Genomic DNA, 14,410 nt, shown 5'->3' with positions numbered 1-14,410 from the left:
CGTCATTTATTTTTCTGTTTGTGGCAGAAATTTGTCTCCATACAGTGGAAAAGGGTTTTATTGCATTATTAAGGCTGAAGAATCAACCAATCACAGACCAGGACAACCAAGCCTCAAACAGGATTGACCAGCTCACTCAGGAATGTCCTCGGTCCCGTTCGTCCTCCACAAACATGACAAACATGCATAACCCTGATCCTGCCTCTGAGCAAGGCATCTGCTGGAGACGGCTCCTAACACCAACACACGACCTGTCACTAAATGTATTTATTTTATTGTTTTTATTTGTATTTATTTATTGGAACATTCATATTTAAATAATTATTCATATACATTGTTTGCCCCCACTTGACTTTAATTTGAAAATTAGATTTTATAAAACACATAAAAATGTATTTAGGATTTATTGTAATTATCCTTTATTTTCTCAATTGATTTATTAGAATTGATTTATTTAAATGTATTAGTTTGTTTGTCCTTTTTGATTTTGACGTTAATTCTTAAACTTGAAACATCATTTAGATTAAGTTTATACGGAGGGTTAAGCGTCATCAGAGTGAAAAACAAACGTCTCCACCTCCGAAACTCACCTGACCACTCTGCACCTGTGTGAGGCCCCGCCCACGGGGGACGTCCCAGGCCGACAGGAACCAGAGTTTCCAGATTTCGAAGAGAACCTGAAGAGAAGAAGAGAGGAAGCTGCTTCGAACCTCAACAGGTTGGTGGTTCAGCTCAATTCATTTCATTCAAATGTTACATCTAAAAGTTGTTTTGGATCCAGAAAAAGTTGATTTAGTTTGATTTAGTCGAGTTTGAATTCGTCTGAACGTTCTCACCTGTTCTCAGGTGAATGTGTGACGCAGCTGATCGAGGATCAGTCTCATAATGTCACGTCATGTTGGTTTCTGAGACTCACTTGTTGACATGGACTGCTTAGCTTAGCATAGCTTAGCATGACGCCTGAAAACCTAACCTTTAGATCAGTGGTCGCCAACCCGTCGATCGCGATCTACCGGTCGACCTCGCAGTCTTCACTGTCGATCCCCGAACTCTCCGAACTCTCTGGACTCACTGGCTGCGTCGCGCCGCAGATCAGCTGTGTGTCGGTTGTTCACACGGCAGCGTGTCGGTTACCGGCGGCGGAGCTGCTGGTTCATCTTCGAAACAAGTCGATTCATGTACTAAACTAAACACCAGGACGCTACGGTCTGAAGACGAGCACCTCCCGGTCTGTCGATAACAATCAAAGCCAATCAAAGCCCCGTGAGATCAAATGAATGGATTCCGAAAGTGAAACGCTGGAGTGCTTTTACTTTGAAACGGGTTCGGGAAGTGTTGTAAATACGTTTGTGTCATAGACAGATAAACGTTGTGTTTCACAGAAGAATAAAAAGAGAAAATGAACTTTCACCTGAGCTTTAATATTTATCTTTTGAAATTATGCCACAAACAAATTTTAAAACCACTTTCTGTGTGCGTTTCAAAATAAAAGCACTCCAGCGTTTCTGTTGACGGAATCCATTCTTTTATTTAAAAAGTGTCTTATTGTGAAATTTTTGCAAGACCGGAAGACGCATGGCTTCATACTGTGTAGTACTGGTTTTATTTGAGTACAAGGGACTTCTTTCAATTCCATATTCAAATCAAAGCCCATTGAACACACTGTGCTGCAGCAGCTCCTCTGCAGAACATGTTGTTGAACTGAAGCTAAATATTGTGCACTGAACAGATGCTGTAAATATGAATTGATATTAATGTGAATATTGTGCATTGAATAGATAAAGTTGCACAACTGCCTTTCTTTGTGTATATTTATGCTCGTACATTCAGCCTTTTACAGAAATTGCAAAACCTAATAAATATGACTCTCCTAAGTGGGTTTCTTAGAAGATATCAGGGTGGTAGATCTCGGCTTACGATCTTGGGCTCGAAAAGGTTGGTGATCACTGCTTTAGAGTACGAGAAGTAGAAGTTAAGCTAAGCTAACCTAAACCTGAAGACTTTCACTTGCTCTATTGTCACGGCTGTTTTGAAAAGCTGCTGTATAAATACGATTATATCCACACATGGACACGTGGAGAATAGTAGAGTGGGAAGAAGATCCAGTAGATGGCGGTAATTTACCTTGACGTTGGTTACCACTCGCCAATAAACCGAACAAAAAAAGAAGAAGGTTATCGTTACTTTTGATTTATCTTGCTGGAGATAAACGTTTTTGTTTTATCAAAATAAGATTTATCATGGGCAAAAAAGGTTTGTTTCCTCTTCTCAAACATAACAAGATAAAACTGATATTTGTGTTCTTCCAGTTTCACGTCCGTCACGTGTTAGAAACCTCATCAACACGTCCACTCGCTCACTGAGAAGCTTCCACACATTGTCCTGCTGTCTCCTCACATGGACTCACTCTGACATGTTACACACATTTTACTCGGAGGCTGCAGGAGAAGATCCAGAAAATGTCCAGAGACACTGACTCCGACATTTGTTCTCACAGGCAGAACCTGCAGAACATGTCAGGAACATGTCAGGAACATGTGATGAGCACATCAGGAACATATGAGGAACATGTGAAGAACACATTACGTTACATTTCATTTAGCTGGCGCTTTTATCCAAAGTGAGTTACAGTAAGTGCCTCAACTATGAAGGAACAAACCCAGAACAACAAGAATCAACAAAGTACAATTTCTTCAAGAAAGCCAAACTACAAAGTGCTATAATTAAGTAAATGGTAAATGGTTTTGTATTTATAAAGAGCTTTCCTAGTCTTGATGACCACTCAAAGCTCTTTACAGTACAGTTTTACATTCACCCATTCACACACATTCATACAGTTCATCTATAAGCAGCACTTTGTTGTTCTGTGAGGGGCAATTCAGGGTTCAGCATCTTGCCCAAGGACACTTCGGCATGCAGATGGGGAAGACTGGGGATCGAACTGCCGACCTTCAGGTAGAGCTACATATATAGTGACATATAAGTGCTACTAAATCGTATTCAAGGTATAGTCGGAAGAGGTGTGTTTTTAGTTTGCGGAGGAAGATGTGTAGAATTTCGGTCCTGATGTCACTGTGGAGCTCGTTCCACCGTTTAGGAGCCAGGACAGGAAACAGTCGTGATGTTGTGAGGGAGCAACAAGCCGATTGGCCGAAGCAGAGCGGAGTGGACGGGCTGGGGTGTAACGTTAGACCATGTCCTGGATGTAGACTGGACCCGATCCGTTCACTGCACGGTACCAAGTACTAGTGTTTTGAAACACATGCGAGCAGCCACTGGTAACCAGTGAAGGGAGCGGAGTGGTGTGAGTGAATTTAGGTTAAAGACCAGTCGAGCTGCTGTCAGGAACACATCAGGAACACGTCAGGAACATGTGAGGAACACGTCAGGAACATGTCTATCATGTCTGAAAACAACTATAGTACTTCCTGGAAGTGATGTCATCATGTCTGTTTTCCACTGAGAAAACAGTGAATTTCCAGTTTGACCTCCGACCTCTGACTCTTTAAATTGCAGGATTTTCCTTTGATCTGTCTTGCAGGATGTCGATGGCGGAGGCGACTTTAGATCTGTTCTCAGAGCAGGAGTTAACCTGTTCCATCTGTCTGGACCTGTTCATTGAACCAGTCACAACTCCCTGTGGACACAACTTCTGCCAGGTAACGTAAAGACACATAACACCTGAGGCCCGGTTACACCTGAACTGATGCATGTGTTCGATTCGTTTGTCTCCACCAATCAGAAAAGTTATTTTTTCAGACTCATATGAGCTCACTGTGATGGAATTAATGTTAAAAGTGAACATTTGCTCCTGATCTGAAGAGTTTTGGTCAAAGCGTTCTCGAGACAACATGTTGACACAACACAAGAATGAGACGGACGTACAACCCGAAAACATATTGCCTTTGGCCACTAGGTGTCACCAGTGCCGAGGCTTAAAAACTGGTGACTTTCTTGTTTTTCCTTCAAAAGAAGAAGGATGTCGTATCCTAAAGCTCAGAAATGGCGCCCTCTATGGGAGTTCAGGTGCAGGTACAGGACCACAGGTGCAGAAGAGTTCGGTGATCGCGTGAGGTTCAAACTCTTTTTCTCTTATTTGTTTGCAGGCGTGTATTGGAGGTTACTGGGCGTCCAGTCCCGTGTGCACGTGTCCGCTGTGCAAACATCAGTTCGATGAACGACCTCAGCTCAGCGTCAACAAAGTTTTCGCTCTCATCGCAGATAAATACAAAGAGACTCGTTACGGAGCCGCGGGGTTACCGCCGCAGGTCGGGAACGAGACGGCGTTGATGACCGGCGGCACAAACACCTTCACGAACCCGTTTTTGACGGTGGCGACAGTGGCCCCAGGTGAGGAGGTGGTGTGGTGTGATGTGTGTACAGGTGTGAAACAACCTGCCGTCAGCTCCTGTCTCACCTGCACGGCCTCATACTGCACTGAGCATGTGCGGCCACATCACACCGCCCCCTTCTACTCCAAACACCCACTGATGGACCCTCTGAAGGCTCTCCGGGGCCGCACCTGCTCTGTACACCGCCGCCTGCTGGAGGTGAGTGGAAACAGATTGGTATCATTTCAGCTTTGTCGTTTTTTGAGGTCCATTTATTTTTGGTACATTTTTAACCAAGTTGAGACTTTTTTCACATTTTATTTTGTTTGTTAGTTTTTTAAACAAATTTATTAAAAAGAAAAACTGACATTATCACAAATCAGAGGGGTCCGACGTTGTCCTCCGGAGTCAGACATTGTCCTCTGGTGGTCAGATGTCGTCCTCGGGGAGAGACAGTTTTAGGTCTCTGCAGAGATGTTTGGTTGGTTCTTGTCAGGGCTGACATTGGTCCTCTCAGGGACACTGATCACGTTGCCATGGATTAACGGAATGAACTTGTTCCTGATGTGTTCACCCGTGCAGGTGTACTGTCGGACATGTCAGAGTTGTATCTGTGCCATTTGCGTCCTGGAGGAACATCGAACACACAAAACCGTCTCTGTCCAGACAGAGAGACTCAGCAAACAGGTAAATGACAGAGACTTGATGTGAATGTACTCGTGGTGTGATTCAGTCGGTGAGACGGAGTCGTGTTCACGTGTGTGTTCAGAAACAGGTGGCGAGGACGGAGCAGGAAATCCTGAACCGGATCAAAGAGCGAGACATCCACGTGACGGAGCTCAGGAGAAAACTGGAGGGAGTGAAGGTCCGACATGTTTTTGTTTGAGTAAAACGTTTAAAACTTAAAAGAAGGGCAACTTTTGGTCCCAGTTTGTCCAGCTGGGCCTGAGGTGCCTTGCTCATGGGCACTTTAGCTGATATCACTACATTTAACAAACTATTTCAACTTGAAGTTTTGGTTCTGTATGTTTCAGTCAAACCATTTAGATTTGAATGATCATTATTTAAATTGTTTTGTCTCAGAACTACGCAGACGGACAGCAAGGTGAGGTTGAACACCTGCTGGACGAAGTGTCCGGTTCCCTCGAGCGTGTCCGGACGCGGGTGGTGGGCGGCATCCAGAACCAGCTGGATGCCGTCATGTCAAAGGGGGAGGGGCTGGTGAGCCGTCTGGAGGCCGAGCTCAGCCAGTTGATGGACAGGAGGGCCACACTGGAGGTCCAGGCCATCAGTCAGGATCACATCGGCTTCCTGCAGGTGGGAACTGAATTTGTATTTTACTCACTGTATGAGGTCGATGTTATCAGTGAAACCAAAGCAGAAAGACTTTAATCCCATTTACCATATTTGTTTATTTATCGCAAGTTATATCATCTTTGCGATGTTTTACTAATATCCTGCAGCCCGAGTAGACATAATGTATATCAAGAGGTCTTGTTGTAATCATATTCATCGATCAGCTGCCATCATGATCTTTGATTCACAATCTACCATCAAGATCCAGGATGTGGCCACAGCAGCGATCCTGATAAAGGAAGAAGTCACGTCAGTAACATGTGTTGATGAGACATTAATGTGAGATATATATATATATCATGACAGTAATCTTGAGATCTTTAGAATGTGGATACTCGTACCAACAGGTCGGCCAAGCTTCAGATAAATTATTTTGAAATGATGTTCGGTCACGTTGAATGTTCTACTTGAGCTTTTACACGGCACACGTCTGTAATCAGGGACAAAAAAACCACAGAAAACTCTTCATCAGTCTTCATCCCCTCCTCCTCCTCAGAGCTTTGAGGAGGCCACAGTGCCTCTGGCTGACGATCAGCAAATCAACGTGGACGAGGACTCTGAGTTTTCCCTCCATTTCCATCTGGCGGAGGTGAAGAGTTCTCTGACAGAGGTGAAAGACAAGATGGACGACATCAGGATGGGGGAGGTCCGCTCCCGAGGCTCCGGAGGCTCCTGTGAGTTGAGCTGGTGATGGAATCTGACCTTTAAACCATGAAACATCCCTTTTATCAACTTACACCAAGAACATCTTAGATTTGGTCAAAGGAAATAAAAATGGTTGAATAATTCAGCATTGAAACCTGAAGCAGTTTGTGTTTTAGTTTCATCCACAGATCTGATGGCGGCGGAGAGCATGCTCAGTCTGAGAGGAAGCAGTGCCAATCTCAGGAAGAGTCAGTGGAGTCTGAGAGGTGAGGCGTCATGATCAAAGCACAACCACACTCGCAATACTTTACTTTTATTGTGAAAGGTCTCACGGTGGTTTCCTGTCCTCTGTAGATATGAAGAAGTTCAAAGCCGTCTCAGGTCTGTGTCCCACTCACTTTTCTTCTCCATCACAAATGATCAACATGTGTTTGTAAAAATCTCTTTGTGTTTTGTAACAGGACATAAAAAGGCTCGGGTTTACATGGGTGAGTTTTACAACATTTACACATTTTTATTTCAGCTCTCTGAGACACGTTGTGTTTGCTTACAATCATCGCTATTACTATTTTAATAAACTTTATTGATTATGTGGATTTATAACAATTGCTCTAACCATTTTGCTGTGTATTAAATGTTAGCACAAGACAACACCATGTTACTGTTAACTTAAAAAACATAAGAAATATTTACCCGCAGCTCGAGCAGAATGCTAACTGAAGCATTCTAGCATCCACTTTTTTCAGGTGGATGCTAGGGTTAACTAGTTTAAATTCATTTTTCAATTTCATTTATAAAGCTTAAAATCATAATATACATGACCACAAGGCTCTCTACATATTAAAGTTATAGAGAAACGCTTCAACAGGGCGACCGAAACTCAAACCCTCGCCAAACTGGAAGTTGGAGTGGTTAAGTCTAAACTGGGGAGACTGTAAATAAAGATGGACAACATGATTCCTTAAAGTGAAGCCAAAGAGTCTTGATCACCCCCTGGTGGCTGGCTGCAGAATAGGATTCCATGTTAGCAGATGAGACGTTTCTAAAAGATAGATTCTGAGACTTCCTGATTGACAGTTGAGACTGACTCTTGTTTGGTCCAGAGTGTGTGTGGGCGGGACCTCGATACCACAGCCGGGTGGAAACACATGGTGTTAGCTTTTGTAAAGCTTGAGATGTCACACGTCATCGTACATGTGATGTCCCCTCTAGTGCCCCAGGAACAAACTGTTGGTGTGTTTTGGTTAACTTGTGGTTTCCAGAGGACGTGACGTTGAACCCGGTGACGGCGTATCCGTTCCTCATCCTGTCTGAGGACAGGAAGCAGGTGAAGCGAGGAGAGAAGCTGCAGTTCTACAGAAACAGTCCTCACAGGTTCGATGTGTGGTCCTGCGTCAACGCCAAGGAGGGATTTGGCTCTGGACGCCATTACTGGGAGGTCAGACCCACACACAAAGAAACACACACACACACACACACACACACACACACAGTAACACCTGCTGTGCGCTCTCACCTGTCTCAGGTGTTTGTCGGGGAGAATAAGGACTGGAAGGTGGGCGTGGTCAGCGAGTCGGCTCAGAGGAAAGGTCTGTTCGACATGAGTCCCTCTAACGGATACTACGCCATCTGGTGGAGTGGCAGCCAGCTGAGGGCGCTCACTGCACCCCCACTTACCAAGGTTGAACCCAAACCTCCAGTCAAACCCTGTCATCAGTCTGTCTCCTTATTGGCTGTATCATGAATAATGAATCAGTCCATCAAAAAATCTGCTCATACATCTGTGTCAACCTCAACTATCCACCTACATCTGTGTTAACATTAGCTTGTGTCCATGTACGTCTGTGTCCACATACTTCTGTCCACATACGTCTGGTCTGTGCTCAGGTTCCATTTGTGTCTGTCCTGCAGGTAAAGAACCCTCAGAAGTTGCGTCAGGTGGGCGTCTTCCTGGACGTGGACGTGGGTCAGGTGTCCTTCTATAATGCCAAGTCGGGCTCTGAGATCTACAGCTTCACTGGATCGTCTGAGTTTACAGAGAGGATATTTCCTCTGCTGGGAACTGGAGACAAAGAGGTCCCCCTGGTGCTCATCACCGCACAGCACCACGTGGCCTGAGGGCCGAGCCTCGTACCTGAGCGAGGTAGAGGAGACGTAAGGAAAGAGGGTGGAACAGAAACTTTGAATCAGTTGTGACTCTGTTGCCGTTGACGACTAAATAAAACGTCAGTCCTTCTTTGATTTGTCTTTGGAACAACATCGTCTTTGCGTTAAATTAAGACAAATCCATCGATTGATCAGTGAACATTAGAACAGCTGACGTCTCGTCTCACGTTCCAGATACTTCAACTGTAAAAAACCAACTTTGATAACTTAGTTTGTTTATTAATGAGTGAATAAAGTGTCAGAAATAAATGAAACAAGAAAACATGTTTAACATATGAACATTAAAACATATGAACTTATGAACATTAGAACATTTCAGTCAGGACCACTTCTGTCAAACAAATCCTCATTCTTCTTCATTTGAATCTGCATCAGTTACATTTGGTGGTTCTGGGATCTCCTGAACCTGAAGGGAACCGAACAGAGCGTCCATCAGTGACAACAGAAATGAGTTGCATCAAACCCAGTCTGAAAAAAGGGTGGAGCTGGTTTTCAGAGGAAGCAGCTTAAATTAATAATGAAATAAAGGTGCCTTGTTCGAGCTTTGCCAATGAATGTGTGGAGGGAATCAGCTGCTGTGAGCTGAACGTGACTTTGTCCTTCCTGAACTATGCTCAATATGAACATATGATCATTAGAACATAGGAACACATGGAACATACACCGCTCAGAAAAACTATAAGAACACTTAAATCACACATCAGATCTTGATGAATTAATGATTCAAGTATAAAATCTTTACTAATGAACATTGTATGATTAGTTGAGAACAAAATGTAACAACGATCGATGGAAACTTAAACCATCAACCCACTGAGGACTGGATTCAAAACCACACTGAACGTCCCAGTAACAAACTGAAACCACAGGCTGATCCAACGTGTGTGAATTTCATCAAGTCATCATGTGACTCAGTGGGTGTGGCCTCCTCCTGCCTGTTCTCCTGACAGTGTCTGGACATGATGCTCCTGAGGAGTCGCAGGATGGAGTCCTGGGGGTTCTCCTAACCTTTGCTTATATGGTATTATTAAGACATTATGTTTACTATCCTCATTCATGTTTATCATTTACACACTTTCCTGAGGTTAGAATCGAATGTGCCGTGTTCGTACAAACTCACTGTACGAACAAATGGGAGAAATTTACCATAAGTTACGAACATGGTCTTTGTTTGAGATGAATCTAAAGATGTGATGATGAAAACCTTTAATTCTTCACAATTAAACTCACAACACGGAGACGTCTTTGGTCGGTTGTCATGGTCCCTCGACAGATGATGGATGTGTCAGCAGGAAGTGTGTCAGTGGATTAAGGGCACTGAACAGGAAGTGATTCTGGACACGTCACAACATTTCTAATCTTTCAAGTTCATATTTTATTTAACATAAATCATATTGCAGTCAATGTGAACAGCTGGGTTTCAATATACACAAGAGTCAAACATTTTAAGCCCTGCTATAACCCCACCAACAATTACCCCCAGCCAACAAAGCAAAAGAGCCCCCATAGACCCCACCCACCCTCTGCTCCTTTAAAACACACTGATCGTCCCACCCCCATGACAGCACAGCCACCTAGCTCCGCCCCTAATACTATGTGTGTGTAGCAGCAAACTCCGAACCAATCAATCTTTACGTTGCTAACGTTGGCATCATTTGGTGCCACCTGTCCCACCTGCAGCCGATCTAGTGTCACGTGATCAGCGGCAAGCGTGAATTTACTTTTTTAAAAGACAGAAGTAATTCTTTTTTTATTTAAGGCTCGTAGCAAACACCTCCCAATCAAGCCCCTCCCTCCAGCACTGACATCATCCGACCTCCTGCCGTTGACTCATGACCAGCAGAAAACTGTCGACTTTGAGTTACTACTGACAATACAATGGCTGCCTGTTGGAAATCTTTTCATGGTGACCACCAGTGACTTCCCAACATCTTGTCATCACGTTGCCATAACGTCAGAGACGCTGGGCTCAGTAATCCTGCTCCCTGATGACAACATGATCAGTTTGGAGTTTGCTGCCAACTGATGTGAGAGTAACGAACAAATGGCAGCAAAAAGGAGGTGGGCGTGTCCTTCTGACCACCTGATAAACTCAGGTGTCTCCGCCACGCACATAAAATAAAAAAAATAAAAACCATGTGGGTATCAGAGGCGTTGTGGCGTTCACCGAATCATTGTCTCACCTGAGCAACACCCCCCCGTCCCTCCATCATCATCATCATCATCATCATCATCATGGGCCGCTGCTCTCTATCGGCCATCTTTTTGAGTCCAGTCAGGTGTGTGTTGTGTCAGCGCCCCCCTGTGGCGTGTAAACGGTTGAATTCTGCGTCTCGGAAGTAAAACAGAGAGAAATGGGGGGTGGGGGCTAAATGTGAGCAGGTGTGTGTGGGGATGGATCTGTCGTCTTGTTTTAAAACAGAAAAGCGTCTTCTGATGAGCTGCTTCCTGTCTCAGCAGCTTCTGCCAACGAGCAGGACGGAGGAGGGGGAGGAGTGGGGGTGGGTGGAGTCTGGAGGATGGTGGGACGCCGAGTTATTTAAGACACCTCTCAAAGTAGGTGGCGCCCACGTAGCCGCCCCTCAGAGAGCGATGGACATTCTGCTCAAAGAGCCGCCGGTTCGTCTGCAGAACCTCCGCCGCCTCTTTGTTCAAGGGATCCTCAGGGTTCGGCTCCTGCAGGGGGGGGCGGGGAGGTGATCAGAAGTGGAACAATTCACCGATCAATCAATCAATTAATACATTTTAACTAATGGATGGATCTTAATGTTCTAAGAACAGGTCAATGACTGAAGTTACCTACTAGCTAGCTAACTGACCGACTAACTAACAAGTGATCTAACTAACTAACTAGCGAGCTAGGTAGGTAACTAACTAACTGACTGACTGACTGTCGACCATGATGTTGTGATGACATCACATCAGCTCGGGGGACGTCTGGTCAGTTCAGAGACGGTCAGTGGACATCGGGCTTGACAACCAATCATTTAGATTGTGTAGTGTCTCATAACGTATTGATTACAACAAATAAATGGAGTTCAGTCAAATCAGTTTCAGCTAATTTTTATCAGCATCAATATCACCACGATCACTTTGTTTCCTTTCTGCTGGATGATGATTATTGATGATTATTATTGGATGTATAAAGTTGCCATGTGTTGCAGGCGCTCTGAGTGTGAGACTCACTAGAAATAGATACTGTAGACCGTAGATGATGGAGTTTACTGTCAACACAGGCTTCCAGTCCTCTCTGTGGACAAACACACACACAGTGAGGAAGTGAAGCTCCACGGCTGCTGGTTCAAAGCTCCGGCAGCTGTATACAAACCTTAAGATATTTAGGCAGACGTTTCCTTCCAGGTCGATGTTGGGGTGATACACCATTGTCTCACACTTTACCTTGGGGGGGTCATGAGGATAACCCTGTCCTACCTGAAAAACACATCCTCCATGTTAGCTGATGGGACATAGACTAAAAAAAATAAATCAAAGGAGACCTTAAAGAAATATTTCTGAAAGACTTCTGTCAGTCACTGATGGTCTTTATATACAGTCACTGATCATCTTTATATACAGTCACTGATGGTCTTTATATACAGTCACTGATGGTCTTTATATACAGTCACTGATCATCTTTATATACAGTCACTGATGGTCTTTATATACAGTCACTGATCATCTTTATATACAGTCACTGATGGTCTTTATATACAGTCACTGATGGTCTTTATATACAGTCACTGATGGTCTTTATATACAGTCACTGATCATCTTTATATACAGTCACTGATCGTCTTTATATACAGTCACTGATGGTCTTTATATACAGTCACTGATGGTCTTTATATACAGTCAGTAAGACAGGTGACAGGTGTTTCTCACCTTAAAGCTGAAGACAAACTTTCCTCCTTTGTAAAAACCCTGTGAGACAAAGACAAACATTCATCATCATCCCCGTTGTCATGACAGCAGTGGTGTACAGGTGTACTACAGGACATTAAAATCACTTCTGACCACAGCCAATCATAGTGAAGTATTTTCATGGTGTGAGGGGGATGATCCTTTAATGATCAAAATATTGAGCAGATGAATATCAATAAAAGCTCTGCTTCTCACAGCTGATGGTGGAAAACAGGAAGTGAAGAAACGCACCTCGTCTGGTGAGATGATGAGTCTGAAGTTGAGGAGGTCATCGTCATCAGGGAAGTTGATCTCACACGTCTTTGGCAGGTTCAACTCATTGATGTCTGACACAGGAAAGAGAAAAACACTTTCCATCAGTTCACCTCACAGGCGATCAATAATCAACAGTTGATCAATAATAGAACACAGAATAAACTTATTTCATTCAAGAAGCTTCAAAAAATGACTGAAACCAGTAATTGATTAACAGTTGCTGAGTATTTTCTTTGGTGGATGAATTGATTTTGGACTCAGTGGATTCACTGAGAATTAAATACAAATATTAAGGACATTGATCATTGATGACAATAACGAGTCCAGGTAAATGAATTATACTCAGTCATCATCAGAAGCTGTTTTCACCAAGTGAGTGTGACGAGTCATCTGCTGATTCAGCCGTTCAGCACAACTTCAACGCAAACAGCAGAACGTGATCCCCACTTACTCAGAAGTTTAAATTAAAATGTTTATGCTAAAAAGTAACGTTTCACGTTAACAGTAACGATTATCGTTTCTGAGATTCTGGTTGAGATGTGGTCACATGACTACCTGTCACCTCGAGTGTTAATAAAGACTGAGGAGAAGTGACTTTTCACTGGTTAGCTGGTTATCTCCAGGTCAGAGACTCACCTGAGCAGGTGAACACAAACCAATAGTTAGTTCACCTGGTTAGCGCTGGAGATGCTGTTCCACACTGTTCATGTGAAGTGGCTAACAGTTAGCAACTCGCCGTGTGTTTTGAGTAGGTGTTAGCTGTGTGCTAGCATGCTAACCATCAGACAGTCTATGTCTGAACGTCTATTTTCAAATGTAGCACAAGCTAGCTGTTAGCCCGCACCACTCCATGCTAAAGTTAGCGCGCTAGCTCTTTTCATCCGAGTTAGAAATAGACCCGCTTTATGATGAGCTCTGGGGGGGGGGGCCCCTGCGGGTTACTGCTAACTAGTCGTGCAGCTAACCGGCCGGTGGTGTGGGTAACTAGCCTACCTTTCTGTATTCGGAGCTGGGCCGCGCTGGCTTTTTTACCCCCGGCTCCTGTTCGGTTTCCTCCAGCAGATTCCTCGTCTTTCTTCTGCTGCTTCAGTGAAAACAGTTTAATCATCTTCAGTCGTGTGGTCGCTGCTGCTGCTGCGTGTTGCTGCGGGGTGTGCGGGCTCCGTGCGGGATCTCAGGAGGCTCGGTTCGGTCAAACGGCACCGGGACGTGATGGAGCCGGTGCGTCTCAACTAATTACACTGAAGAGCTGCTAGCGCCGAGCTAGCCTGTTAGCCTGTTAGCTAGCAGGGGAGGCCGGGCACGGGGGTAGATGTGGTATGGAAGACAATCAGTGACAAAACCAAAACTGTAGCAATGAACAATTCATATAAAATACTATAATCAACAAACTTTAAATCAAACCTGTACAATAATCCAACTTTTATTCAATCAAAAGTTTCTGAAAGTGCTCAAAACATATAGAAATATCTATATAAACTTTTTATAAAGACCATCAGTGACTGTATATAAAGACGATCAGTGACTGTATATAAAGATGATCAGTGACTGTATATAAAGACGATCAGTGACTGTATATAAAGATGATCAGTGACTGTATATAAAGATGATCAGTGACTGTATATAAAGACGATCAGTGACTGTATATAAAGATGATCAGTGACTGTATATAAAGACGATCAGTGACTGTATATAAAGATGATCAGTGACTGTATATAAAGACCATCAGTGACTGT

At 43.9% G+C, this 14,410-nt stretch overlaps 2 protein-coding genes across 2 annotated transcripts; one reads left to right on the top strand and one right to left on the bottom strand.

The window, feature by feature from the left end:
• Nucleotides 1–585: 585 nt before the first annotated feature.
• Nucleotides 586–8,806, top strand: LOC118123101 (E3 ubiquitin-protein ligase TRIM39). The gene is made up of 13 exons (XM_035180229.2): nt 586–718; nt 3,542–3,659; nt 4,107–4,550; nt 4,914–5,018; nt 5,101–5,196; nt 5,415–5,648; nt 6,184–6,361; nt 6,509–6,598; nt 6,687–6,713; nt 6,794–6,820; nt 7,595–7,770; nt 7,858–8,013; nt 8,244–8,806. The coding sequence occupies exons 2-13, from the start codon at nt 3,543–3,545 to the stop codon at nt 8,448–8,450; spliced, it is 1,857 nt and encodes a 618-aa protein (XP_035036120.1). The 5' UTR covers nt 586–718; nt 3,542; the 3' UTR covers nt 8,451–8,806.
• A 1,413-nt stretch (nt 8,807–10,219) lies between these two features.
• ube2m (ubiquitin conjugating enzyme E2 M) lies at nt 10,220–13,962 on the bottom strand. The gene is made up of 6 exons (XM_035180232.2): nt 13,668–13,962; nt 12,651–12,745; nt 12,381–12,419; nt 11,827–11,930; nt 11,685–11,748; nt 10,220–11,174 (listed from the first exon to the last, which is right to left on the bottom strand). The coding sequence occupies exons 1-6, from the start codon at nt 13,780–13,782 to the stop codon at nt 11,034–11,036; spliced, it is 558 nt and encodes a 185-aa protein (XP_035036123.1). The 5' UTR covers nt 13,783–13,962; the 3' UTR covers nt 10,220–11,033.
• Nucleotides 13,963–14,410: the final 448 nt, after the last annotated feature.

The sequence above is a fragment of the Hippoglossus stenolepis genome, chromosome 16 (assembly GCF_022539355.2).
Source record: "Hippoglossus stenolepis isolate QCI-W04-F060 chromosome 16, HSTE1.2, whole genome shotgun sequence".
Lineage (NCBI taxonomy): Eukaryota > Metazoa > Chordata > Actinopteri > Pleuronectiformes > Pleuronectidae > Hippoglossus > Hippoglossus stenolepis.
The sequence above is the reverse complement of the archived record's forward strand: the minus strand, read 5'-3'. Positions and strand labels throughout refer to the sequence as shown.

Excerpts from the sequence above, each read along its gene's own strand:
- LOC118123101 (XM_035180229.2), top strand. The coding sequence starts at position 3,543 with ATGTCGATGGCGGAGGCGACTTTAGATCTGTTCTCAGAGCAGGAGTTA. Across the intron at positions 3,660-4,106 it reads GTGGACACAACTTCTGCCAG|GCGTGTATTGGAGGTTACTG; the intron begins GTAACGTAAAGA and ends ATTTGTTTGCAG. Across the intron at positions 5,649-6,183 it reads ATCACATCGGCTTCCTGCAG|AGCTTTGAGGAGGCCACAGT; the intron begins GTGGGAACTGAA and ends CCTCCTCCTCAG.
- ube2m (XM_035180232.2), bottom strand. The coding sequence starts at position 13,782 with ATGATTAAACTGTTTTCACTGAAGCAGCAGAAGAAAGACGAGGAATCT. Across the intron at positions 12,746-13,667 it reads CCAGCTCCGAATACAGAAAG|ACATCAATGAGTTGAACCTG; the intron begins GTAGGCTAGTTA and ends TTCCTGTGTCAG. Across the intron at positions 12,420-12,650 it reads TCATCATCTCACCAGACGAG|GGTTTTTACAAAGGAGGAAA; the intron begins GTGCGTTTCTTC and ends TTTGTCTCACAG.